The sequence below is a fragment of the Morchella sextelata genome, assembly GCF_020137385.1.
Source record: "Morchella sextelata strain SCLS chromosome Unknown scls_22, whole genome shotgun sequence".
NCBI classification, from domain to species: Eukaryota; Fungi; Ascomycota; class Pezizomycetes; order Pezizales; family Morchellaceae; genus Morchella; species Morchella sextelata.
In genome coordinates this window covers 803,688-831,580 of record NW_025408637.1, presented here as the reverse complement: position 1 = coordinate 831,580, position 27,893 = coordinate 803,688, and the positions used below count along the sequence as shown (strand labels likewise).

General features: G+C 48.5%; 5 protein-coding genes across 5 annotated transcripts; 1 reads left to right on the top strand and 4 right to left on the bottom strand.

The window, feature by feature from the left end:
- Positions 1 to 587: 587 nt before the first annotated feature.
- H6S33_007124 (uncharacterized protein) lies at positions 588 to 1,468 on the bottom strand (the record flags this gene model as incomplete). The annotated part of the gene is made up of 2 exons (XM_044838471.1): positions 588 to 647; positions 704 to 1,468. 2 exons carry the CDS (start codon positions 1,466 to 1,468, stop codon positions 588 to 590), a joined length of 825 nt encoding a protein of 274 aa, XP_044689288.1.
- Positions 1,469 to 2,649: 1,181 nt separating this feature from the next.
- On the top strand, positions 2,650 to 3,325 carry H6S33_007123 (uncharacterized protein; the record flags this gene model as incomplete). Its single annotated transcript, XM_044838470.1, has 4 exons — positions 2,650 to 2,728; positions 2,792 to 2,966; positions 3,067 to 3,200; positions 3,255 to 3,325. 4 exons carry the CDS (start codon positions 2,650 to 2,652, stop codon positions 3,323 to 3,325), a joined length of 459 nt encoding a protein of 152 aa, XP_044689287.1.
- Positions 3,326 to 4,735: 1,410 nt separating this feature from the next.
- H6S33_007122 (uncharacterized protein) lies at positions 4,736 to 5,626 on the bottom strand (the record flags this gene model as incomplete). Its single annotated transcript, XM_044838469.1, has 4 exons — positions 4,736 to 4,797; positions 4,881 to 4,978; positions 5,041 to 5,083; positions 5,554 to 5,626. 4 exons carry the CDS (start codon positions 5,624 to 5,626, stop codon positions 4,736 to 4,738), a joined length of 276 nt encoding a protein of 91 aa, XP_044689286.1.
- Positions 5,627 to 7,438: 1,812 nt separating this feature from the next.
- On the bottom strand, positions 7,439 to 8,672 carry H6S33_007121 (uncharacterized protein; the record flags this gene model as incomplete). The annotated part of the gene is made up of 2 exons (XM_044838468.1): positions 7,439 to 7,714; positions 7,776 to 8,672. The coding sequence occupies 2 exons, from the start codon at positions 8,670 to 8,672 to the stop codon at positions 7,439 to 7,441; spliced, it is 1,173 nt and encodes a 390-aa protein (XP_044689285.1).
- Positions 8,673 to 15,343: 6,671 nt separating this feature from the next.
- On the bottom strand, positions 15,344 to 16,402 carry H6S33_007120 (uncharacterized protein; the record flags this gene model as incomplete). Its single annotated transcript, XM_044838467.1, has 2 exons — positions 15,344 to 16,171; positions 16,223 to 16,402. 2 exons carry the CDS (start codon positions 16,400 to 16,402, stop codon positions 15,344 to 15,346), a joined length of 1,008 nt encoding a protein of 335 aa, XP_044689284.1.
- Positions 16,403 to 27,893: the final 11,491 nt, after the last annotated feature.

Here is a 27,893-nt window from a genome sequence, read left to right as displayed (position 1 = left end):
TGGGAACAGTGGGAACGTTCCCTTCTCGCCCGGAACATCGACCCATTAGCACGATACCGACACCCTGTGGACTGAGTGTGTTATGGAGGGGTGAGGGGATGGATGGGGATGGGGAAGGGGAGGGAAGAGGAAGGATGGTGTGCGAGTGATAGTTTGTGATGCACCCCCGGGGGTTGATTTGGCTGATTTGGCTGATTGTTTCGTTATGTATATGCAATCCGGAGAGTATGGTACAGTATGTGATCTTGTGTAAGTGTGTGCTAGGGGTCTTGGACTACTGATACACATATTGCTGGTTGTGGGTGCGGTGTGATTTTGTACTTGCTACGTCGCGGTTTAACGGTATTTCTGGTGGTCATGCTGGTGGTGGTGGTATGTATTATTATTCTTTTGTTGACCGTGGTGGAGGGAGTAGTGAGTTAAGATTAAAATAGTGTATTATCCTCTTTCTCTCTACTCTTCCTCTCTAGCTATAGCTTTGCTGATCTGTGTCGCCCCTTTTTTTGTACAGACACTTGCATACCACCCGAAGAAATATACTACACAGTGTAATATCTATGTAACACTCACCACCTCGAAACCAGAAATCATAACAGCCTCCAAATCCGCATCCTCTTACTCTTTAAGTACTGCATCTCCGCCGTGTACTAATGATACGTCAGCATCATATCCAACATAACATATAGTGTAGAGGTGAACGTACCATACGTAACTTCCGCTGCACCCTTTTAATCCTCCGTTCATTCTGCCGTAGCTTGCGATATACATCACGAAACGACCGTTTAACCTCACCGAGAGGGCGGACGGCGGGTGTAGCGAGCGTCGGTAACCCGTCACCGGTGGCTGCTGGGAGCTGCGGGTGCGAAACCGACCCACCTAAATCGGCAGCCGCGCTTGCCTCAGCTTCAGCTACCAGGGCCATAGCATCCCCCAGCAGATGCAGCTTGTCGGTCCCCCCCCCTTCGCCGACGACGTTCGCCCCCTCCGTCGGCGGTTTTGTCTCCGCATCACCAATGTAGTAGCTACCCCTTGTTGCGTCCCACCCCCAGAGACCATCGATCTGCTCGGCATCCGAGCTGCGACTTGTGCATGAATTCAAGACGCTGCTGAACGTCATGTCGCACTCTACAGCTGCAATGGCGGCGGAAAGTTCTGCGCAACTATCTTCATGATCTTTGGGGGCTTCTGTGTCGTCTTCGATCATGCTGCAGTCGAACTCTGTGTTATTCTCGTCGTTGTTGTCGTCGGGGTCAATCTCCTGCCGGGTTGTGGTGTCCGAGCTGTCTGTGTTGTCGGTGGCTTGGTCGCTGCATGTGATGGACTCGGGCGTGTCTTTTTTGCATGTCGGGCGCGGGAGCTTGTGGCGTGGGGGGTGGGGTGGGGCGGGGGCGGGGCCGGGGGCGGTGATGTCTAGGTCCTGGTACTGCCTTTTTGCGACTTTTGTGGGCTTGTGGGTGTTGGGACGCATTTTTGCTGTTGAAGTGGTGGAGTGGGGATGGTGGTGAGTAGGCAGTGTGGGGGGTTCTGGGAGATGGCGGTTATATATCGATAAAGAGGATGAGACCACAATTGCGGGACCCATTTGAACGGTGTCTAAGTACTCGGAAGCCTTTGTTGGAGTTTGTTGGTATGGGTTTGTGGATGCATATGCTCGATGTGTCCTCTGGGGGTGTCTTACACTGGTCTAAGTGGACAAGACAACACTCGTTCTTATTTCGCTGTCTAAAGCATTACCGGAAGTCTAAACGGAACTGGCCCAGAACTTTGAACAACGAAGGGGACACGATGTAATTACTATGTCCTTTCGTAGCGTGACATTTGTGGTATTCGTAGTTCATTGGAAACCCTAACCCTGCGCCAAGTCCCACGGCGACATGTATCCCACAAAACTGATTACAGGTGAGGTTTTAACTTAGGATGTGAGGGTGGGAATGCAAAGACAGATATGGGCGTCTAGGGCCTGGTTGGGTGGTGTTCTTGGAGACGTGGTGCACCTGTCCCCCACGGTGCCTGCGGAGGAGAGGCAAGGACACAGTTGTATTGAATCGTGCAAAGATCGTTTATCCGCACCTTCGTGCATTCGATAAGCGAGAACACCCACTGTAATCGACACGGTGCCCTGAGAAATATCATACATGCCGCAGCTCTGTTCAAAAGCCACGCGGCTCCCCTCCCCTGCACCCCACAGCACCCCTGGCGATACCACGGACCTGCAACGTACTCCGCACCAACACCCCATACCACCTGTCCACAACCATGTCTCGGAAACGTATTTAAGCCCCTCCTTCCCCTCCTCTTCCTCTTCATCATCCATCATCAACATCGCACTCGCATCCACGACCATTCCTTCTGCCAATCCTTCACCCTTCAAGACTATCTTGGGTGCTTCCCCTTTGAATCTCTTGTCCTATGAGAAGACCTCGTGCTCGTTCCATGGGGTCCGTACCCCTGGAGGAACACCCGGGATTATGGCAATCCTCTACCTCACTTCAGCCACTTCCCACGCTGGGTTTCAACATCCATCATCACCATTCCATCGGTGTAGCGAAACGTACCGCAAGGCCGCATGGCCAGAATAGACAGACCTTCACCCTACAGCATTCAAGTCTTCGTCGTAAGACACAAGGGCAAAGAAATCCCGTAATCGACATGCGTATGCTCAACGAGCTAGTCCCCAGAGACGCATACCCGCTACCGCGTCAAGAAGATATCTTTGCGAAAATCAGCGGTATGAAATTCATTAGCGCCCCAGATGTAACATCAGTATTCTAACAAATAATGATTCACCCAGATAACCGTTGCCGTACAGGTATCGTAACCCACAGAGGCCACGAGATGTTTACCCTCTCACCAATGGGTTACAAACGCTCAGTACAACATCAGCAAAACCTGATGGATAGCGTTGAGAAGCCAACAAAGCCCAGAATATCTGGTGCCTCGTCCCGCTCGTCAGGGCGGATCGACAAGTGATGCACAAAGTAGCAGGTATTATAACGTTCTCCCCGTGGTGCGGCCTTTTGGCGTTTTGAAAGATTTCTTGACTCACATTATTTTGGAAACTCTTAGTAGATGGCGGTTACAAAAGGCCGCCTGGTTACGGCGTTCTACCCTCGTTACTATTGAGGAGTTTCCCGCCTTCGGCAGAAACCTTAAGACGGCACCCTCTGATCTCGTATGGAAGCCCCACTTGCATATACTCCGTAAGTTTATTTAACGAATCTCATGGCCAAGGTTGTTACTAACTATGAGTATAGGAGTGAGGTTTATTACCAAAAGACAAGAGGTCACTGGTCTTCGAAGTTTCCGCAGTAGCTTTGCGGGGTAGAAAATCCAGGAATTCTTCACCCGAGGGGTGCCCGGGCAATCTTCCTGGCATCTCAGCCGGGATTATGTTGCGCCACTGGGTAGTTCCTGACCCGGGCAGACACCCTCAATAAGACAGCCCCTGGTGCAACTTATCTATTAATCTATAAGTTTGAAGGTGGTGACCATGATTAAAGGTGCCCTGCAAATCACGAAAGCATGGGCAACGTTTAAAGACGTCCAGGGGCCCGCTCTAGTAGCGAGCGACAAATCTTCCCTACAATTCGAGGTTGCAACGGTGGCATTTCGGTGTGTCACGATAATTGTCGTTGCGATATTTGCCTGCAGCCGGAGACGTCTGTCAAAGACCGATACACCGCAGGTTGTGAAGGTCTACGCCACCCTCGGAGAGCCAGGGGAGTTTTTCTTCCGATCTCAACGGTGACGATATAGCTCCGTTATTGACAACAGGTCATCCAAAGAATGCTTGTCTAGTTTATGTAATCAGTCTTGGCACTGATTAAAGCAGACACTAGCCTAGTTGTAACGCAGCAGGATCAGCATGTCATAACTAGTCAGACCAACCTCCTAGAATAGATCATCATCATGCTTCCTGCTTGTATATGATCGAAGGAGGAATCAGAACACTGTGAGCAGCCAACCACGTGGTGACCCCGACGTGATTCGTTAGCTTCAAAACACTTCACATAAGATCAAAAGGAACCCTATCGACAAAGTGTCATCTCCACCATCACAAATCAGCGGACGGAAGATAAAGACTGCAGAAGTCATCGAGCTACTGAGAAGCGGTAGCCGTCCAAGGAAACGGAAGAGCAGGAGCAGGAATCAAATGAGTGGTATCGTCTCCTTCCAACCAATAACACCAAACATATTCACAGACGGTGCAAGCCAAACGTTCGTCAAAATCACGGTGCCATCACCCACCAAAACATATTCACAGACGGTGCAAGCCAAACGTTCGTCAAAATCACGGTGCCATCACCCACCACCACATCGTGTAGACTTGTACATCATCCTATACAATTTCATCACGTAAAACACCTAGTAGTAATCCTTTACGGAGCTCGTGTTACAACAGCGGTCACCTATAAAGAGGAAGACCAGGACTCTACTAGAAATGAAAAGCAATCAATTGATGCATTACTCCCCAAGGCGAGTTGAGTAAATGAATCAATTGATTCATTTACCGGTAACGTCGTTTGTAAATGAGACAAGTGATTCATTTACAATGTATTTACCGAGTGTCCTTTCGTGACACCTTAAAGCAACATTCTCTGTACATTAAAATACAATTTGTGTGTACATTACCACCATTTTCGGGTTATCTCTGCTCTCTGCATAAGTCCATAATAATTGTGTATTATTTTCCGTAAGTGATATAGTCTATCAATGGTTTCTGGAGCTTCTGGGTTCAACTCTCGCTGCCAGCAATAATCTTTGCTGTTCTTGGGCAAACAATACATAAGTGATCGCCTAGAAAATCCCTTTCAAGACTAGGTCAGCTAATGTGTAAAAAAAAAGGGGACATACAGTAGCAAAAATCGGGGTGAAATTACTACTGAAGTGATATGGCAGCACTGCGGCATTCTCAAAGAATGTCGCATTGTTAAGAATGCTGTTGTAAAGCGGCATTTGCAAGACTGCTAACCTGTGCCTTTAAATGTCTAACCTATGCTTTAAATGCCTAACTGATTAACTGATCGATCAATAACTTACCTTGCGGAGGTGAGGCGGCCATGCGGTTTGGTAGTCCGTACTCCTACACCTAGTCAGATACCCTATCAGACCAGTATAAAATAAGGGCACATAGAATTAAAAAAATTATTTTTTCAAAAGTATTCCCTAGATCTTTGGAACCCATTGATGAGGGAGATGCAGTTATAGATCTGTTGATGAATTGAGCTATTGTGTTCGGAATCTTGGTGGTGGTTTAATGGAAAGTTGAGATGCCTCAATGGAGATATGTAAGCAAAACCCGAGTGTAACTACAGTCAAGTGTTGCATGTATTCATTCATGCATTCAGGCTAGTCATATAGCATAGGAATTTGGGTCAGTGAAGTAAATGTCGTAGGAATGCGGGCATTTCTCAATCCAAATCAAATACAATCCCTGCATGCCCTCAAATACGGCATCCACCCAAATTAATGCCGTAGCGCTGTTCTACCGTAGTGATATCACCCCGTTTTGTTTTTTTTTTGCTACTGTATTTGACTCAGAGATTCATTTACTGTCATTTACCAGCGTCATCACGATTGATTTTACTTGCTCCCGTAGCGGGATGGACCGGGGGGACCAGAACATCTCGAGATCCCGAGGACGCCAAAGATGGTGCGAATTAAACACTACGACGGATCAGGCAGGAGCGGAGCGCGCCGAGGCATGATGGGGCTGCGTCAATACAAGCTGCAAGATAGACCAATGAAATTCGAAGTGAAAGGCAAAATATACTTACACAGCAGTTATGTATCTCTACCAATCCACTAAATTCTCGGTCCCGTCGTCCCATATCAATATATTGACGGACTAGTAGCGATAAAAATCACTCCGCACTACACAGTAACCAATAACTCGCCCCCGACCATGCTAGATCGCACAGCATCTTCCGCTACCATCGTCAAGTCATCTACCGTGACTTGCACCAGGATGAGGGAGCGAGATCGTGGTGGCTGGGACGCACTTTGGTGTGTTGATTACAGGCGGTGATTGGGCATCTCTACCCGTGGTGGTATGCGCGTGAGCGATTTATTACCTGTAGAAAACATCTAGTCAGTGTTTCCCGTGGTTGTGCCGGTTATGTGGTTTTAAAACCGTTTGTACTCAACCGTTCAAGTAGTTGGTAGGGTTTTTTTTGCCTCCTTGAATAAAACGGTTAAACGTTTCACGAATCTTTAAAACCGGCTATACCGGCGCTTTAAACGGTTTATACAAGGCCTGTTCGTGAGATCGAACGTCATGCTTCCGTCAGCTGGAAGACCCAGGTTCCTGAGCTCGACCACCCAGGTTCCTGCAGGAGCTTGCACACTCATCATGCGCATGTTCAGCTGTCAAGACATGGAACCACGGTTTATCGGTTAAACCGGCTCAAACTCTCAAGTTCAAGTAGTTGGTTCAGCTGGCACGGTTTGACCGTACTAATTTTAGCAGTTGGTACAGTTTCGCCTTCATTTTGAACCGGTTTGTACCGTTGGAAACCCCGGTGATATGCTCGCGAGATTTACTACTTGTATCACTAAAGACGTCGAGTTCCGCGACGTAGTTGCGCGCCGGCACAGTGCTTTCTCCTGTACGCCGAGTGGATGGGAGATTAAAGTACACTAAACCACCCTTCGCACGTGGGCTGCCTTCAATATCACTGTCTCGGTTGATATATCATCCTGGTACTGCCAGACGCCAAACCATACATTACTCCGCCCCGAGGGCCGGCCGGGGTCGGTGGATATCAGTTTCCACGCCCGCTTGTTTCGATTGGCGTTGACGAATGTACAGGAATACCCCACCGACGAACACTGGTAACAGCAAGTGGGATTCTCTTGTAGGGGGCACTGACACCGACGCACCACCGGACTAGCCCCATAGCAGACAGGACATCTCCATCTGCGCCATCATGCCAGAGGGTGCAGTCATTGCCGCCACTAGCTGGGGCTGTTAGAATGCACGCGGGGTTGTAGCGGGTCGCGGGGTTTGTGTTATGAGTAATGTGCGCGTTCAGCAGGCCCGTTGACATCGGGCTCTATGTCCATCATTACCAGCGGTGGGTGGGTTCAGGGTATACGTGTTTTGTAGAGTTGGTCGAGCGTTCACCACGGGATTCAGAACCAGGGCTCGGTCAATACGTATAGGGCCACTGACAGCCTTTCTTTCTAGTGCGCCCGCCTAGCAATAACTCCGCGTTTTTGCACCACTTTTGGGCCCGGGAGCACTGCGAGTAGCAGACAGGCTTGCATTGTCTAGACCAAGCTCGAGGTGGGTGTGGCCGTATCAGCGGGTCTTACAGGCGGCGCCCAAGAGACAGTACATGCAAAACTACCGAGAAACCACCTTCACTCGCACCTCCACCCGCACCCCGCCCACCCACCGATCCACCACCGCCCCCGACCTCACTACCCAGCCACCCTACACACCGCCGCCCACAACACCCGCCACACCCTCCGGGCGCTCAACCGGGGAATCATACCGAAAGAATCGAAAGCTCACACACGCCCCGGGGTAACCAAACGGATCCCGCCCGCTAAAGTAATCACACACCGTCCCAAACACCATATCCCGCGAGACCGTCTGCGCACTCACATCCTCCAGCCCCGCCGTATCCAGCTCGAGCCGCCAGCAGTGGCGGTCCGCCAGGGAGCGCACGCGGCGGAACGGATCCATTGTCGGCGCTTGGAACTCGGCCTATGTCTCCTTTGTTAGAAAGGGCCCGCGGGGAGGAAGGGGGGGGGGGGGGGGGTCGCACGTCATTCTCCGGACCCAGTCCATCCCCCACCACCTTCTTCCACCCAAACGCGAACCCGCGTCCCCGCCACTTGCTCATAACCTTCGCCGTCCCCGCATCCGGCACACGATTAACCAGGCTCTGTCTGCTGCCAAACGTGTACGCCGGAAACAGGCTATACGCGCAATCCCAGCCCACGAAATTCATGACCACCGTCGAATGGGCCGTCAGCACGCTCTCCAGCGCCGAGCGCTCATACATGACGAGCTGCACGCGCCGCGGCCCCTTGCGGAACTCAAACACGTCGAACAGCAGCGGATATGTCCCCGAGATCTCGCGGTGCGCCGCTGGGCTGTCGCGGCGGCGGCGGCGTGCGAGGCTGCCGAACAGCTCTTTGCCGGTCGCGCGCGCCCAGTCGATGCCGGGCGGTGCGTGCGGCGTGTAGCCCTCCGCCGCGACGAGGTGCGCTGCCACGGACGCGAGCTTGGCGTAGCATTTGGTGGCCTCGGGGCCGTTGTTGCCGGCGCCCGTGAAGAGGACGTCGAGGTCGCTGTCCGGGTAGTGGGTGCGGTCGAAGAACTGCAGCGCGGCCGAGCCAGCGAGGATGGCGTCGTTGGCGGCCATCTGGCGGCGGAAGGCCGCGGGGTCGCGGACCCAGCGGGTGAGGAAGCGGGGGAGGTTCCATTGGGTTTTGTGCATCTCGGGTGCGTGGCTGTGCAGTTTGCGGGAGCACCGCTGGAGACGGATCAGCGAGAGGGGGTCGAGGAGGGAGAAGAGGGTGGAGCGGATTGTGTAGTGGTCTAGAACGTCCTCGAGGGTGGATGGGGGCGGGGGCGACATTGGTCGGACGGAGCGACAGGGTGAGGAGGGCGTTGGGTGTGGCTGCAGGATGCGGTGAGCAATGGACGGCGAGGGCATTCGGGGGGGGCGGGGCGGGGCACACACACCTTGGTGAACAGCGGGAGAGTCTGGAAATGAAATGTAGTAGGATGCGGGTTTGTGATAGCCGGCGGGCCTGAAAAAAGGCCATCCCTGTCAATCTGCCAAGAGATATTGCCAAGAGAGTCTGCCGGGAGACTTTGCCATGTCTTGGCACACCCGGATATATGCACTTCATTGAATTATGCTGTCCCACACTATTGATCGAGTTCTCAATATCTCCGAACTCGACAGTGCGGTAGTGCAAGATTACCGGATGCTTAAGATGAGAGTGGTGATGGTGTGAGCAAGGATGGGGGTGCCGCGGTGTAATTTACATATAGGCTCTCCGAAAATAATACATACATGTATGCTCAACTGAGTCCGACCACCACGTCGCCATTGAAACGTGTTTTAACACATATGTAAGTATTCATAATAACTCTGCCCACCCCCCGCATATCGTGCATTCTCAGAGAGCAGCCAGAGTTGCGAGCCAATGACATATGTAGTTTCTTCACTCCTTTGTCTCGCGCTCCTTTTCAGCATCCCCATTCCATTCGCGCATTTACAGTTCTTTTCTCCCCCATCTTCTCATAACTGCAGAAATCTATTCGATGGAACCCCTTTAAAACACAACTAGATCCCCCCCCTAGCCCGACCGCCATCCCTCTGCCTCCCCCCCCCCCAAGCCATCGCCACGTCATCCATCCCCAGCCTCCTCGGCGCTTTCTCCAGTGTTCTTGACATCTCCGCAGCTCGTGCACCTGCCACCCCACCGCCGACTTTTTCGTTCTTCCACCCACGTTTGTTCCTACCGCATCTCATCCTCCTTCGCCTTTACCTCAGGGGGGGGGGGATATTCCCCCTCGTCCACTCTCCCTAGGCCTGCCCCAAATACCTCCCTCCTCCTCGCTTCCAGCACAATCACCCCCCCCCCGCTCCCCCCAGGTCCCCCAATGAGCGCACTACTGGCTGTCTATTCCCCGTGCGCTCCACCGTCCCGCCCCGCCCAGACCGGAAGAGACCCTGACTACCAAAACCCACCCCTCCCCCTGCGGGTACCATTCCCAATGAACCCGCCTCAAAGCGCCGAGCCCCGCCCCTCTTGGCGTTTTCCCGACGCTATACATACATACATACATACGTCTTTTTCTTTCTTTTTTTTTTTTTTTTTTCCCCCTTTCCTTGTCCATAGAATGCTGCGTGAGGGTGGGGGCTTGGCGCCCGCAAAATGATTCTGGCAGCAGCGATATAAGGCGCCTCCCGCCCCTCTCTCCCCCCCCCGCTTGTAGACCCTTTTTTCGCGGGGGAAAACTTTCGCAAACCATAAACAATAACCGTTTGCAAGATTTTTTTTAGAATTCTTGTTTCTTTTTTTTCTCTCTCATTTCTGGCACGGGGCATGTAATGTAAGCCAAGTGTTTGTTTTCTGGAATACTCTTTTTGCTCCTCCTTGTATGATCGACCAAGGCATATCATTACACTAACATCCCCCAGCGCAGCGCAATCAACTTCGTCCAGCAGCCAGCCAACAAACACACCGCGGGCCGGGGTGCATAAATACCAAAACACAAGCCGCCCCACTACCCACCCGAGGCGTTTATGTCCGCCGTGCAGCACATGTTGATTCTGGGAGGTGCGAGTGGGGGAATGTATGTACGGAATACATTTTTTTTCTCCGCGCTTTCCTCGCGCCTTGATCGATCAAGACGCTGTATACCAACCGCTACAGCTCCCAGTCCAACCGACTGCGGCAGCTAGCCCAGTAGACGGTCGGCGGGGGTGCATAAATATGTACAAATTCAAAAAAAAAAAAAAAAAAAAAAAAAAAAAACACACACAAGCCGCCCCGAGGTCTGTATGTCCGCTCCCCGCCCCATGCGATGGGCACCTGTCCTGTCCTGCCTTCCGTCGGTGGGTGGGGGTCCGGGGTGCTTCAATACCAAAAAAGCAAAAACAAAAAACACAAGCCGCCCCCTCGCGAGGCCCGCAGCCCCGAGGGCGGTATGTCCGCCGCTCATGCGACGAGGTTATGTGTTCTCCCTCCATCGGTGCATGTGTCCGGGTACATAAAATAATAATCTAAAAAAAACAAATCACAAGCGCTCATAGCACGAGGCACCTGGTTTACCGCCGCCGATGGATGTAGTCCGGCAAGTGGTGGAAGGTCATCAGGTGGTGGAAGGCCCGCAGATGGATACCGAATAGCTACCTACGCACATGATCATGGTGCGCGGAGGAGAAGTACTAGCGAAGCTACTAATGCATCTTGACTACGTCTCGATTAAAGGAAGCACGACATTTATCATACCCGGGCCAACGCAAGGACAGGAACTAACTAACGTACTAACTCATCTTGGCCATGTCTCGATTAAAGGAAGCACGACATTTATTATACCCGCACCACCACCCTACCCGGATCACCGCAAGGGGATGTACTAACGGACGTACTAATTGCATCTTGACTCTGTCTCGATTAAAGGAAGCGCACCAGCTATTATACCCGGATCACCACACAACTCTTTCCTTCATTGTAACAGCGGAATTTCATTCATACGGATCACCGCCATCCATTCGGAGGTCACGGTGGTGATTTAGTAAACCGCGAGAATGGGGATTGCTGGGGTACGGGCCGCCGCAAGGAGATGGACTCACGAATCTACTAATTGCATCTTGACTCTGTCTCGATTAAAGGAAGCACGACATTTTATTACACCAGATCACCGCAGGGAGATGGACTAACTAACGTACTAACTCATCTTGACTCTGTCTCGATTAAAGGGAGCACGCCACATTTATGTACGCCAGCGTTATGATCAGAGACCGGAACCCCCGGCTAGAGATTTAAGTTGGACTACAAAACCTTTCACCGCCCCACCACGGTCGTCCGAACGACGCGGCAATATACGGAAAGAAATTATGCTTCCCCACCCAGCCAGACCAAAAACCAGGGCGGAATGTTCCGACATGATCGATGGAAATATTTCCGGCCTCTTGCTCTCCTGCACGGCTAATGGCGGATCATAATCGTGCCCAGGGGCGGAGCGACACAAGTACGTAGATTCAGTAGAGATAGGCACAGAGAAACCCATCTCAGCCTCACCCTCTCAAAATTTCCATCCCTACCAAACCTCCGGCGTTCGGAGGGAACAAAACCTCTGGTTTGATAACCAACACCTCCAATTCCATCTCTCCGATAATTCCAGCCAGACCCGGCCGGTCATGGAATTGCAATAGGTTTCGCCGCACCAGCAAAGATGGGGCTAACGTAACGGTCAGGTCCTCTGCAAGCCCTTTTCTTGAAACCTGGTCGGGATATAACCCTCTGGCTTTTTATTCTCCATGGGCGGGCAGCTACTTAGTTTCCGGCGGACGGTAGGTGAGAGCCAGAGCTTCCTCGGGCCGAAGTGTAGATCACAATCGGGTAACACAGGCCTGATCCTCAGGAACAGAAGGCAAACTGATGCAGCCCACGGAATAAGTGGCCATGGTCAGAGTAGCCAGAACCACGACATCGCCCATGTACTGTTTGTCCGCCTCCGGAGGAAGGTTTAAACACTTCTCCGCCACGGCGTGAGACCTTTCTCAAGGTTCTGGGTAAATATTGGTACCAGTACCAGGGGTTTCAAACTACCAATTTCATGGTCTAGAGACTAGCGCAGTGTATTCTAGCCTAGTTTTATAGCGGACTAGACCGGCCGTTAACAGCGGAATAGGACCAGTGGTGAGTAGTCCGGACCACGAGACGCATAGACTATTAGAAGCTGTGGGCTGGTGTTAGGGGTGCGTCTGACATGTGGCTCCGGGAGTGTCTTGGACCGGGGGAAAGCCGGTAGAGGGAGGTTCACTTTCCATGTTCTTTGGGGGTAGATTTGAGCTTGACCGAGTGAAATCTCTCGCTTTTGTTCGCCATACGCGGGAGACTAGTTATTTAACTCCGCGCGGAGGGTATGTCATCCCTTCCCTTTCCACGAAGATGGAGGCGGGGGAAAGGGGTCTTGTGCGGAAAGGAAAGGAGATGAAGAAAGGTGAGGTCGACATCGAGCTTTAAACCCGCCAACTCACAATCTTTAGGAAACTAGACGAAGACCGGGAATCCACCAGCAGCTTGCACATGCCTAGGAATCCAACAGCACAATCTATCTCAGCATAGGACGAAGACATGACCCAGTCTGTATGCAACATTAGCCATTTTGGGGAGATTTATATACGACGGGTCGCCGCTCGGAACGCTCAGCCCTTGCGGGAAGCAAACAACAATTTAAGAAGTTCCCACACCGCCAGGGAATATGTGGATTTCCAGCATGCCGTTAACAAACCTTTCGACATTCAAGGATTTATCGATAGCCAAGAGATCTCCCCAGATGATCTTACCTCGGGAGATTATCCTCAACCCAATTACAGGCTTATTTGTTTGGCATGCGTGATCCTGTCGAGCATAATCAATATTTCACCAAGCCCTACTCATGAGTATATGAGCGGTTATGTAAGACAAACTGGATTGTATACTCAATATTGTCAATTGATGCTAGCGAATTTATGCGTCCAGTATTACAATCACTGGGTTTGTTGTTAATTCCTGAAAGCATTATTTGATATCAGAAATATCGTCCCAATTGAGCTACTGCCACAGGTCTGGACTCTGGAGCTGTTCGCCTGGAAATCGCAATAATGAAAACATCTTATTCGTGAATTTCTTTCCTTACGCCATACTGGAAGTCCATATATGGCCCAACTATTTAGGAACATCCGAAACGGTAGATTTCTTCCGGCCATGGCTGGATCTGCTGATACAGTATCCTGCGAAATGGAAATGCTCTCAAACGGAGGAACTTCATATATGGAATAAACAAAAAAAAAAAAAAAAAAAAGTAATTATTAGAGCACCATATGAGCCAGAAAATACCGTTACTAAATACAAGGATTATTTATATTTCAGAAGGGCGCAGATAATCATTGCCTTTCTTATCTGTACTTTCCATTTCCTAAGCTTGTAGGCGAGTGCATGAATGTTCCTGCATATACATGCAGCTGTGCCTGCATATGCCGATACTCACGCGCTAATTAGAATGTCGGAATTCTGTGTGGAGGTTTCGTTGGAACGACTTCTGACCTATTAGTCAACGAGCAAATATAAGCTATATAAGACCTAGCTATTGTATCGGACTCATAATAGTTTACAACTCGCACATTTCACTTTACCCTTTACCTGATTCCGCACCCACAAATCAGCAGGTAGCCCTCCCTAATCCTAATAATGAGAGAAAACCCGGGCTCGTAACCGAGAGAACAGAATATCTAGTCACGATATAATTGAGATTTCCACCTCTCACCAGTCTCTCAACTTATTTCAATGAGAAGTGGACACCTTATCTGTCAAAATGTGTTTCTCGGTATAGAGTCTTCTTTATCACCGAGATATCGGCTCCTAAGCGTATCCACGCATCTCCACCGCATGTTGATAACAGCTTATATGACTTGCTATCACATCTTGTAGGAAAGGTCTATAATGAGATGCATAATATAATGAGGTGTTTCTCGAACGACGATGTGATCATATCAATCCAGTTCTGTTTATGTACCCCCCCGGCCATCAATTTTATATCCACTCCCGGCAGGAATTCATAAATCGCTCTACTGATGAACCAACGATAAAGTTGCTGAATGGATATCCTACACCACGTCGGCCGGCAGAAGGTTTCGGCACATCCGATTAGGAGTGGAATAGGCAGGGTTTCCAACGGTAGGAACCAGTTCTGGTACACGACAAAACCGCACCGCCCACTAACTCGGGGAAGTCAAACCGTACTAACTGTACCGACTGTTTATCTTGACAGTTTGAACCGGTTTAACCGTCTAAACCGTGGTTCTATGTCTTGGCACATCTACCGTGGTAAGGGTCCGCAAAATAGGTGTTCATGTTCTCGAACAGGATGTTCGAGCTTAGGAACTGGGGTGTTCAAGCTCACGAACAGGAGTCGTGTAAACTGTCTAAACTGTCGGTATAACTGGTTTTGAAGATTTCTAAACCGTTCAAACCATGTATTATAAATGATAAGAACCGTACCAACTGCTAACTTAAATGGTTCAGTTAAAACGGTTTCAACCACCTAACCGCCGAACCACTGGAAACCTTGGGAATAAGTAGGAGGCAGATCTAGAGCTAGGGTGCATGAGATTCCTCCTTTCTCGGCCAGGTCCTGCCAGAGTTTATTACTGGAGACTTGAAAGATAAATAAGCCTTATACTACCAAAAACCGTTATTTAACCCTTATTTAAGCCTTATATAACGCGTATTTCCTTACCCCCAAACCCTGTAGAATAGCTACCACCATTACGATGTTTACTAATATACATTCACCATTCATAAAACGACACTCCGAGTAATTTTGCTTCACTTCGACATGTTGCACTCCAAGGACTGTCGGTGATTTGAGGCCAGACTTCAGACCTTCCATTTATAACGGGCCTGGCGACAGTCCACCTCCGGGGTCGGGACCAGCGAAACCATGATAGTGAGAACCAATGTATCCAGTGATAACCACAGAAACCGAAATCGTCTAGGACAAGTAAAACGAATGACCAGAGGAATGTGTGCGAGTGATTGATTTTGATTCCAATAAATTGCGCCATCTCTCTGTTCCTGTTAGCCTCATGCTCCATGTACTTTAGACCACCCCCCTGCGAACGGTCTTACGCAGGGCGCTTATGTGAGTACTAGTAAGTCTTTCCTTCTTCCCTACTAGATACCATCGGATAGATCTTGGGACAGAATGCCTGGAGATGTCTAGTGATGCCTCCTTGGCTTGTAGAATAGTATTGAGGAGTCTGGTCTTCGCATTAAGCGAAAATTTGAGAGATCGGCGAAAAAACGATACGGTCCTCCCGAGCCTCTGAGGCCACTTCCTCACATCTCGAGAATTAACTTGTGTTCTCACGTGAGGCGGAAGCCCAACATCGATTTTTCTGTGCGTCGAACATTCAATTTCCATTGTTTTGCTGTAGGTGAACTCCACACTCGATAGACGATTAACCGGTACTTCATCTCCATTAACTTCTTTCTGAAATATTGAAACTTCACATTGACTGCTCCTGAGCGAGTCAACAACCAATCTAAGGCAAATAAGGCTTGCAAGGCTAGCAACATCAGAGCTGATACCGGAGGCGCAGGTGTTTGAGAGCTCGGCAATATGATATCCTAGCACCAAAGGGCCAGTAGGTATACCATCGTAATAACAATCGGCAAAAATATCATTAACTTCTGAAAGTCTTTTTGACATTTCTTCTACAGCCTCTTCAACGCATTCCAAGATATGGCAGCGGAGGACTTCATAATCATGATCGGCATTACTCGTGAACTTCGCGAGTGTCGAGTGATCGACGTTTCTTGGTATCCGAGTATGTCTTCTGTCATCGTCTAACCAGTCTAATGCAGACTCCTTGGTGACCATCTCCACCTTTGGGCCTGTTCTGCCCCATATGCCGGTTGGACTCCGCTTTATTAAAGTTAGCAACAGATCACAATCATGGCACCAGAATTATCGTACCCGAACCGTTGCAGATAAGCTAGTCTCATATATTGAAAAAACGCGTAGGGAATCTAGTGTGAATGTCTCGTTGAATGACCTCTCGAGGTCTTTGAGAAACTGTGAACCGATGCCAAGATCTGATATAAGAGCCTCGTTAGGCTGCCCCTTCACCATGTACTTCAGTTGTTCATTATTCATGCCTCTATGTGGCACCCCAAGAAAGAAACAAGCATGCACCGAGCGAGATACGCCCCTGTCTCTCTCAGTGCCGGTTGAAGCCTGTAGCAGAGCCTTTCCTTCCCCAATCAGCGGGACTGTGAATAACTAGAACGGACTGTATCTACTTACTTTTTTGACTACAAGACCCCCCAGACTATGCGCCACAAATATAATTGGCCGTACTTGTTCCTGAACAAGGATTTGAGCTTAACCCTCTAAGACACACCTCCGGAGTCTAAATACATTACGAAATCTCCTAGCATTTTTTACCGCGTCTAGCAGACTACACGCAAATTCGTCAATTCCTGCAGTTGAGCTCGACGCAAGCAATCTTGTATCATATCCGTAGGTAAGAACGCGCGTCTTTCCGGGCTGCCGGTATTCAAGGTCGTTAACAAGAAAGTCCCTCACCCACATCGTGTGTTCACCCCTCGCTTTCCACGATCCGAACGCATGACCGGCAAGACCGGTAACGAAAACAAGACTAACAACGATACCAGTGAAACGGTTAATGGGGATTTTCATATGTAAATCAATCTCGGACGGGATGTATTACTCAACTTGATAATCACCATTGCTCCCCTGAAGAGGAGTCAATCCAATAAAGTGGGAGTCAAACACTAACTTTGTTGTCGTCGAATCGATTCTGGCTGTTAAAGATACCCACTCCTCACTTCCACCACATGCTTGAAGCTGTGTAGGTATGGACTCAAAGGTCACAGTTGCAATCTGGTATCTTCCACTGTCCATAGGTGAAGGAGCAATTGAACACTCCGAGACCCGTCCAGGAATCGCAGGCTGTCCGTGACAAGATGTTTGAGAGAATAGCAGGTCGAGAATGGATAGTAATTTTGGTTTCGAGACGGTTACTGGAATCTTACTTATACGGAAGGTTGTCCTTCGGTCCCTCTCAATAGCAATAGAGTCACTCTTGGGAGGTCGGGTGTTTAGAAGCGTGTTTTCGTGGTTTAATTCTAAGAATGAAATCGGGTTTCTCGTCATAATACGCTTCTGAAATGATGTTTATCTGGTTTGAGAGGAAATACGGGTAATGTAGCTGCAATACCGATGTATCTGGGAATGCTCATGAAGGCGATTCCCCGCCGATTTGAGGCTGGCGACGTGGACAACCCTGGATATCTTTAAGTGCACTTTAGTACCTGCGGTTTACTAGACGTTTAACTACATATACATGCCCGCACACACGCATTTCGGGGTCCTTCCGTCTTGAGCTATATTTCAATTCTTCCGACGAGACGGTAGTGCCAGGCCAACCTTGCGCGCACAAGCTCCAAGCGCTACCACAGTTCATTCTGGGCGTGATAACCATCAGATATCAACGATGCCTCACCATTAGCTATGCCTTCACACCAGTCAGCTTTACAGGACACAATGTACATTTTGAGATAGGGTACGGCGTACACGTACATCCTCATTCATGTCAATTTTGCTAGCTATCTATAGCAGGTACCACAGGAAGATTAAGGACTTGGCGCAAGCTCCGCTTGCCCTCGATTCAACTGATTAATTCTCGCCAGGAGTGTGGTTATCAATGGTAATGTATTTGTGATAACCGATATTACCGCGACTTCGAAAAGGAAAACTTAAGATATGACAGATTCACCTGATGGGTAAATGTGTGGGATGTCTCGAGTGAGGTCCAGAAGGACGCCCCCTGTCAAACTTAATTCTGACAACGTTTCCTGACTTCAGGCTACATATAGTCGCGCGTCTTCACCAAGGATACTTTACCAGACCTCGCTCTTCTATGAAACCCCCAAACTAGTGTTCACATGGAGTATTCTTGACAAAGACGCGCGAGCAGTCTTGTGGGCCGCTAATACCGTGGCCTGCGCACTGGATTGTCAGCACAACGCTATTTCGCATTAACCATTTACCACCCTTCTACCCACGATGCTGTCGTTATGATGATACAGAATCGATTGGGTTTGATGCAATGAGTGGTGTGCACAATCCATGAGTCTATACATGTATATGTATACCTCTCTCGAACGGCCTACGTCAACACTAAATCATTTTGATATATAGGAATCGCACCTCCTTTACAAAATGGAAAACGATCATAAAAACAGTTTTGCATGATTAGCTCACTATGCGCACAATTCTTTAAATAGATCAGCAATCGAGCGAGTGATATTTCATGATACACCCCCGACAGGTCGCTCTGGCCTCGATTCGAGAGAAGTGTACATCATATCCATATCATAGTTTTCTTCTCTCCACATACGATTCAGTTAGGTTACAAAGGTATGCGGTTAACTCTAACATTGGCTTCATATCAGATCCAGTTTCAAGGCGAGTATTGGCCCAGCCAAGAGGATAAATGTTAATGACAATCATTACTGTAGACAGGCACGGCAAGATTGGTACATCTACCATTATCGCGCTCAGCTCTCCACCCGCACTCCCCCTCAATCACTGACTTAGAAGTGCTTCCTACGGTATTTCCGAGAAACGTGAGAATGCGCACGACGTTACTAGGACTGGTTGGTAAAGTCTTTGAGTAATGCCGTTCTACTACCAAAGCCTGCTACCGTACAATCAGCTAATCAAATTAGAGTTTTGTTTGCAGCATTGTTCCCTCGTCCCTTCATCTGCGTTATCGGAAGATCACTTCACAGCCATCCGGGGAACACCCCGGTAGGACAGATATCCTTGAACTCGCAATGCATGTCAGAGATCTTTACCACGATTAGGCGATGAACCCTACCTACAACATCACGTTAGAACATCCACTGAACGCTCTTCGCTAAGCACTACGGTAGAAGTAGATTACCGTAGTTACGCCGTTCTCCCTCATTCTTCATTCTTTAAGCTTATGACCTGAGAAAAGAAAGGAAAATAATTCACCTAGCCCCACTTTGTTTAATCCCGTATTGATTGCGTACTTGGCTAACTTCTTCTGTATGTCCAGAATAGATATATAATGAAAGTCTAAAGTCAGATTACTGCCCAGGTACAGCGCCCGTACGGTATACAATTCTTTCAAAAGCGCTAAAGCTATATGCATTACTAGGATACCTCCACACCCGCCACACCATCCCGGGAATGGCAACTGACAACCGCATGACAAGAGTCAAAATACAAATTAGTCTTTGGTAAACTCGGAGGTGCGTTCAGGCCAATCACCTAGCACGCACGAAACACCCGAAAATCGTGATGTTATCATCGAGATATCACAAAAGATATAGCGTCTCGACAGATAGATCCCTTCTTAATTTACAAATAAATACGTAACCCTCATCGAGCGGCGAAGTGCTTCTATTTGTTGCCATGAGTATTGGCCCACCTATCTACAGAGGATTACGACGTGGCGGTCACTCTCGTTTAATTTAACCTTGAGACGCCAAGGCGAAATTACTACAAGCATAGCCGTCAGGCAGAATCCGCAGGTGAGAGCGTGTGTTTTATAAGGCACATGCACAGTGTGTTAGCGCTGTCTTACCTCGCTAGGCGCCAGGAGGCTCAACTTTTGCGCTACATGTTTGGCTGCCAAGAATAAACCATTGCGGGATCGATCCTTGAGCCAATCAAATCGCCGCCCTCTTAATGCGCATGTCCCACGCAGAGAACGCCCCCACCAAAGGCTGTCGAGCCTCATCACGAACGTTGGAGGCTCTTGACCCCGAATTGCGAAGGGGACGCCGCCCAAACACCCCCGAGTTACATGTAACTACATACATATAACCGCTAATACATACTTAGTAGATACGGCTACATATATCGGAACGCTCTGTCAGCATGAAAAATAAGCACTTCTCAAGCTCGATATTAATACATATAGTGTGTACAATGTTCTACAAATTATCGTCATTTGAAAAGTCTATTTTTCGATTTAACTCGGTTCTGGTATCTCTAACAATCGATCGTGACCACGATTCGACAAAATAGAAATCGATTCACAAATATTCCAAATTCTATATAGCTATATTGGTGTAGGGTTTGTTTTCGAGGCCAGCCATTGGTGGTCGGCTTTGATTTAGGGTGCAAATCGACTTAAAGCGAACCACATGCATTGCAAACCACATTGCGAACCACATTGGGAACCACATTGCGAACCACGGATCCAAGACGCACCGCAAGAATCATCAGGCGACTGATATCACGTGATTTGAGATTACAAGTGATACCTTGCGAAGGTATGTGGAAAACTTGGGGTTGTCGGCTAGTTTGTTGTATCGCAAACTTATTGTCCTACGAATAAGTGACATTCACAGTGTCGTATAATCGATTATCATTACTTCTCGAAACCTTGGACATAATTCTTTGATATACCTCCGAAGCCTACATCCGACGCCCATATCCGACCACACAAAACACATCACAAAGAGATACCGGACGCTATCAGGATTCCCTGATAAGGTAAAGAAGGACAGAAAATGGTTGCTCGATTTGGGACTATCATGCTGTACTAACTCTAGCTTCCTAGATCCACATGAATAAAAGAACGTTATTCAAAAAGACTAATGCCACAGAAGGCTATCTGAATTTTATTCTAGACATGTGTGCCAATAATCCTGGAGGCACTTGAGAGTCACATATTTGTCCGACATGAATTTTTAACAAAAGGCTCTCCGTTGGTAAAGTATTCCCTCCTCAGCCTTGGAACACATCAGGTCGGGAATACCTGCGCCTGAAACACCGGCCGCTAATCTCATGCTTTATATAGTTTGGGCGTCCAAGGGCAGACATTGGTGTTTCTATGTTTGAGAATTTAAAGGTTAAATCAACGTATCAGTAATTACGTGAGCTTCTTTGGACGCCGGCGTTTTTACATACTTGTAACTACAACCATATTTATGCTAGGATCGGAAACTAGCCACACCCAAGAACGAGTGATATCTCATTATTGCATTACCACTACTGCAAAGCTACCCATTTTCTATCCAAAGCGATAATAGACCAGTTGTTGGACAGGCGGTACAGGTAAATCCAATATTTTATAATGGACTTGATCTAGTCAACCTGACGATTCGGCTTATCGGGGGAGATAAGGCAGTTGACCGGTCAAGTCAAGAATATTCTCCGATAAACTGGATTATCCCCAGATTGACTGTCTTCCTGGGCTGACGGTCAATTCAGGAATATCATAACACCAGTATATAATTGGGAAGTGTACCCGACAAATCTCAAAGGGTATTTTCAGAGACGGTATGTCAACAAATGCCATGGATAAAAAGCCTCTACTATCAGTAAATGTTATTATATATATAGGTCAAAATACCTCTTACTAATTAGCGGATATGAAATGGATAAAAAGCCTCTACTATCAGTAAATGTTAATATATATAGGTCAAAATACTCTTAATAATTGGCGGAAGGGTTCAAAGTTAGGCCAGTGCGCCGCCCGTGTTCCAGTACCAAAAGGTTGAAATTATCTTGGTTAGCTTAGGGATACGTTAGACAATGTGGCGATATTCCTGGCTTGACCATCAACCCGGGACACAGTCAATTCAGGGATAATCTAGTTTATCGGAAAATATTCTTGACTTGACCGGTCAATTGGCTTATCTCCCCCGATAGATTGTATCCACAGCTTGACTAGAACACTAATAGCGGCCAAAATCCGGACCTCCGGCTTTGAGTTGATAACAACGTCGACCTCCGGATTCTATTCGACTTGTACACTAAGAGTCTAATACCATGCTCAGATATTAACTTCTATCCACTTACCCAAAGCCTAGGAAACTTAGACCACAATCAACCCGACACGACGAGCAAGCACTCCTAACCCTTATTCTCATATCAAATAGTAACGTCTTTGATGTACCTGGGCCACACTGCCTTTCTATGTGATCACAAGAGTTAGGTTATGAGTAAATATATTCAAATATACTACAAGCGCAATCCTGGTCAATCATCACAACACAACCTTTTTTCGCATAGTACAAGTCCATTCGTAGCGTCGTTTGCCTCTTACTGTTAAGTTGTTCCTACTCAAACACACATATCAGAAAATTTTACACTACTCCAGTGGTCAGTTTATATGTACCAAATCGACGCAACCCTTCTCCAACCAATTCAAACCGGCGGGAACCACTCCGCTCTCTGCCCCTAACCCATCGTCTATTTTCTGCTTTTTCCATATTATCAGAAGTACAATATCAAATGACGGCCTCACTCCCGAGCGGGCCTCCCTACAGCAAGAAGGCGAGGATGGGGGGTACTAATATCTTTCATGCGGCTCAGTGATGAACTCTGGATAAGATGGAGGCACCGACACCTTGTTCTGTCGGCAATTCCAATGATATCATTGCCAGGTCAGAAAAACCGAGTGATATTATATGACTAAGTCATCATCCCCGAGGTTCAGAATATGGACACGTCTACCCCCACCTAAGCTTATACCGTCTGTACAAACAACGCCTTACCCTGTGAATCGAGTGTATGAGGAAAGTACCTTCGATACCACCTTTCATCTAATCATGATCGTACACACAAGCCACCTCCTCCCACTACCCCCGAGCGATATTTTCCGTCTACACTCTGAGGCTATCTCTAGATACTCCTCCCGTACTACCAAGACCGCTCTTGGAACTTAACACGTTCAGTGGGCTCTCGTCGTAGCACACCTCTCTGTCTCTCCACTCCTTTCGCCACATGTTCGGCATCAGAGGAGCGGGGAGGGGGGGGGGAGATATGTAGCTCAGTCGCAGTCGGAGGTCATTTGGCTTATGTTACGATTCCCGGAAGACATTCGCTGACCCTTCTTTATAAGGTTGAGAGCAAATAATCGTTCAAAAATGCCACGCTGATTTTAGACTTTTTGTTATAGCTTTTGGGGGGGGGGGGGGGGGGCAGATGTATATCAAGATATATCTGTTAATAGTGGAAGATTATTTTGTGTTGGGTACGAAGGGAGCTAAATGGGCATATCTGTAAGTGGGTCTCTACCTTACAACATCCAAGTAGCAATGGAGTTTAATACATTCCACAGTTCCTTATCCACAGAAAACACACTGGATATTCACACACGATTAGACAATAGATCAATCAATTAATAATCAATCTGTATATTTCACCAATATTACTGGTGATACTGTCATATATTGTCATAGCCTCCGGGCTCCTCACAATTAATGAATTATGAACCATTTAGTCGCCGGATACCAGTCGGGAAGAGCGATATCCCATGACTCCACTTCCAGGTCGGGGGTGCATCACATCCACACCTACACCTCCCTGGAGGTGACGCTACCAGTCCCCCGCTCCGATACCTTTTGCACCGGGGGTGGGGTCACGTACCTTCGATATCAATCTTCATAAAAGTCGGCCCACGGTAGTGTCGTTCTCGACGTGTAAACCCCCCCCCCCCCCAATTCCACGACGCAGTGGCATTCCTCACCCCACTGCATGCCCCCACCGCCAACCGTATAGGATCTCACAGGTGCATCGAATTAAACGTCCCAGCAGCTGTTCTGATAGCTCCATCCGGGGCTGTCCCATAACAACCAAGCTCAATAAGCCCCGGTAGTTCTAGCGCCACCACCGGTGAAAGCGCTCCCCGTTCCGTCATAAACACCCGTACCAGTGTCAGCCGCTGTGGAGGTCGACCAGTCAGTACTAGCATCGGCGACTGTTGTCCATGACGTTCTCGGTCAGGATGCTTGGGGGGCGGTCCGTACCACGGCGTTGTAACTGTGCGATACCTCCGTCGTCTCTGAGGCTCGCTCGTAGATTTCGGCAGAAAGGAAAGAACGGATGGCAGTTGCGGGATAAAGAGGCTGTGTTTCGAGGCGTATGGATGAGGGGTGTAGTATTCGTATAACTATGCCTCGAGATGGCTGACTGTCGGGAGATAGAAAACCGTTGGTGATGAAACTGCGTGGTGGGACCAAATGCACTTACCCGCATCCACCATCTCCTGAAGCGTAAAAAAGACCGCCTCTCGCTCCATAGAATGGCGTCACCGCATCCCGCGTAAAAATACCACCCCTCCAACCTCCCCGCACTGCTCCTGCCCTCATTCTTTCCTAACCATCTGGTACCGTAGTCTTTCGACTGAATCTAGCCGCCACTGCGTCTACTGCCACCATCCATCCATCCACCATGGACGCGCAGCGGAGAGTGGTGCAGCGGCCGTGAGAGACCGTGCCGATACCCCACTGTCTTCATCGTCGCCCAAGGTTCGTCCCCCACGGGTCCCCAGCTGGCGGCGCTACGACAACGCTCATTATCAGGGGCTACTGGTTCGTGTTCTCTACCGACCCCGGCGAAGAGTTCGAGGCCATGCGCGCGATGATGCGAATGAGAGGGCGCTGGGTGTGGTGCTGAGGGTTGTTGTCTAAAGGTGGTGATGTCAGACTGGTAGCGGGATAGAGAGTGGCGGGTGGAGGGTGGAGAGGTATAGAGGTGTAGGGTGGAGGGCTAGAGGGGCGAGAGGTGGAGAATGAAATGGTGAGAGTGGGAGCTGTAGTTGCTTTCCGTGGGTTTCGTTTTGCACTTTGCCGAGATTGAGGCTCTTTGGGTTGCCGAGGCTTGGCAGTAGGAATATATGCTAGTACATAGTAGGAGTCTCGGCGCTGAGAATACCAAACTTCAGACCAAAAAAACAATCTTCCCTTGGGTGCTAGCGGACTTCATAAGAAAATAGCTCTGTTTCAATAAGCCAACAATCCACTGGAGATACGATAGAGGAGAAATACTTGAGGATTGAAGGTTCTACACTGTCTATTTCTGATAAAGTGACATGTCAGCTGCAATGGCAGACGCAGGCTTGGCTGCATGGATTTCCTTTTCGTTTTCGAATCGGTTTCTACGAGAGCGAGGTGTGGGCTCAGATTCCGATATGAGCTGAACAACCTAATGCTTGTGCAGATTGCCTTGCATGATCTTCCATCTTTGCCGCAGAATCGCAGCTCGGACGTACAGGGTGTTCACGTCCTAATCTGCAATTTCCATTGGATTAGAAGTCAAAAATACACCAAAAACTTGCAGCTGCATATTCGGGTACTTCATGCCTGTCGCGAGTACATACAGCAGACGGGTGCGATGTAGGGTTATTGGATTATTTAGCGAGAGCACACCAATAATTAATCAGACGTGGACGGGCTCCCGGGGGTGCGGTTCTCACGACCGCGTTAGGTGAGGGTATTAGAGTCTTTTAGCCACCGACCGTAGAAAAGTCCCAAGAAATGAGAAGTTCCAAGACCACTCTGCGTGTAGGTTGCATGTGATATGTCATTTTTAATCGCAAGACTTAGAAGTACGCTTGAAGACATTCTGAGTCCCCAATATTGAGGATTGCCCTGTCAAGGTAGAGTATTCCTAATCCCATGCGGGCCAAGTCCCTCTAACGCATGCACAATGGTCTTGGGTCTTTTTATTTCTTGGGACTTTCCATTTGGACTTTTCTACGGTCGGTGGCTAAAAGATTTTATTTAGTTGTCGTTCGCGGATTAGTTTACAGCCGTTTTCATAAAACTTGGCCGCGTCAATCTTTCACACATATACGGTGCGATCTGAAAAACCTTAAATTGATTACCTACTTGAGCAATCCGGATAGCCTTGTTAGGGAACCCTTTTGAAAGTTTAATTCCAGATACTTGTTTAGGCAATATAAATTGCCTGTCTAGGGAATCGGTTATAATGTGTGTGAAAAGTTGACGCGGCCAAGTTTTATGAAAACGGCTGTAATTACCCACGTAAGCGCGTCTACTCTGCCGGGCTCCCAAGGGCGAACCGCATAGTACTCAGCCTAATTGTATGTCCGAACTGCAAGTTTGCAGTAATGTATGCCGCAAAAACCCGACAATAACGAACGGGGCCGGATTGGAATACTGCACTTTCACTGGGAAATTCAATCTTTCGGCGGTCGGGATTGAGACTCAACGCTCATTTGACACATCAGAATGCAAGAAATGTCTTACGATCTCAGCCCAGCCCCGTTCGTTATTGTCAAGTTTGTGAGGCAGCCTTGGTGTCTCAAAGCACATTGCTGGCACCGGAGTGGTTTGTTCTGGGTGACTAGCGTCCTTGACTGCGGAGTCGGGAGCATTTCCGCTTTGTTGCGATGCCCAAACTCGATAAGTACTCTAATTATTGGTTGTTGTAAAATAACCGGAAATTTGCGCTGTAATTAAGGTTTGCATAGGAATGCAACTTCAACGTCGCCTTACATCACAACCATAACAGGAATAAGACAAGAGATTTCATTTCGGTAATCCTCTATACCGCAAAATCTCAGTTCGTTCGCACGGTTGCCAACAGGACGGCTTTGCAGAGGAGCTGAAAAATATCACCCTTAAAGGAAGAGATCAGAGCCTTTTACAGCCAACACCGCTCTTGGCAACCGTCCGAACGAACTGAGATTTTGCGGCAGTTGTATTGTCTAGGATTTTGATACGGGCCCAAGGGTGGCACTTTCAAAATTTGGTAGCTGTAGGCCATTTGCTTGGTTGAGAAGCTCGTTTCCGGTTAATTTTGACAACCCCACAATATCATGCATGTTCGGCGGGCCGTTTAAATTTGCACTGGCGTAACAGATATTTCTAACAATAAAATCGCCGAACGAGCCCTCGGGGTGCCATGATAGAACGTTTCCGTCGAGAAGGGCAAATATGTCAATACGGAGAGAGGTTTGTTCCGCTCTCGCCAGTGAATGTGGCAATGTGTTGTTGTTTTTGCCGAGTGTCCAAGCATAGATATCTTAATCACTGGTCAGAACACGTTGCCTTAATATATTGTGGACACATACACTGTATGAGGAGACTCGAGCTGAGATCTTTCCAGCTCCATTAGTTCTAATCCGACAGACACTTCCATTATCAATCTGACTCATCATCTATCGAATATTCTCCTGCAGTGCCGGGACGGGGTGGTTATCCGCTTCCGCATATGTAGATCAATGAATGACAAGGCTTGCATTCTGTGGGTACTCAATTTCACTCTTCGATTAGCTTGCTCCGAACATTTGTAGCGGATATAAGTAAATTCTCACCTGAGGCTGATCTCTTCCCTACAGCTAATCATCAGGGGAATAATCCCTGCACGAGTCCTGCAGTACTGTGCATGTATGATCACAAATCAGATCTGCGCATGGCGTGCGCAGATGGTGATTTGGCAAGAAATCTCCACCATGGATCATCCCACAGAGTAGGCCGTGCCAACGGATAGATGGTTCCGGTATTATAAGAACCTACAGTCTCGTAGCGGTTTTGAAAGCTTTCTTTAGCATCCTATCCAAATATTCTTCTACCGTCGAATTCGAACACCGTCGTATCAGTGTCCCTACCGGACCTAAGTGCTTTAGTTTTCGGAACTGTCTCCACGAGTGGTAAGTGAGCAAGCCCACGAGAGAAGAAGGCACCCCGCCCGACTCATCTACACGAGAGATCTAATATAAAGTAGATCGGACATCTTATCCCCTATATTGCAACTATCAGATACTTAAAGTTCTTACTCCGCCGCTGGAACCCAAACCTAACGAGAAACTCCTTCCAACCTGAAT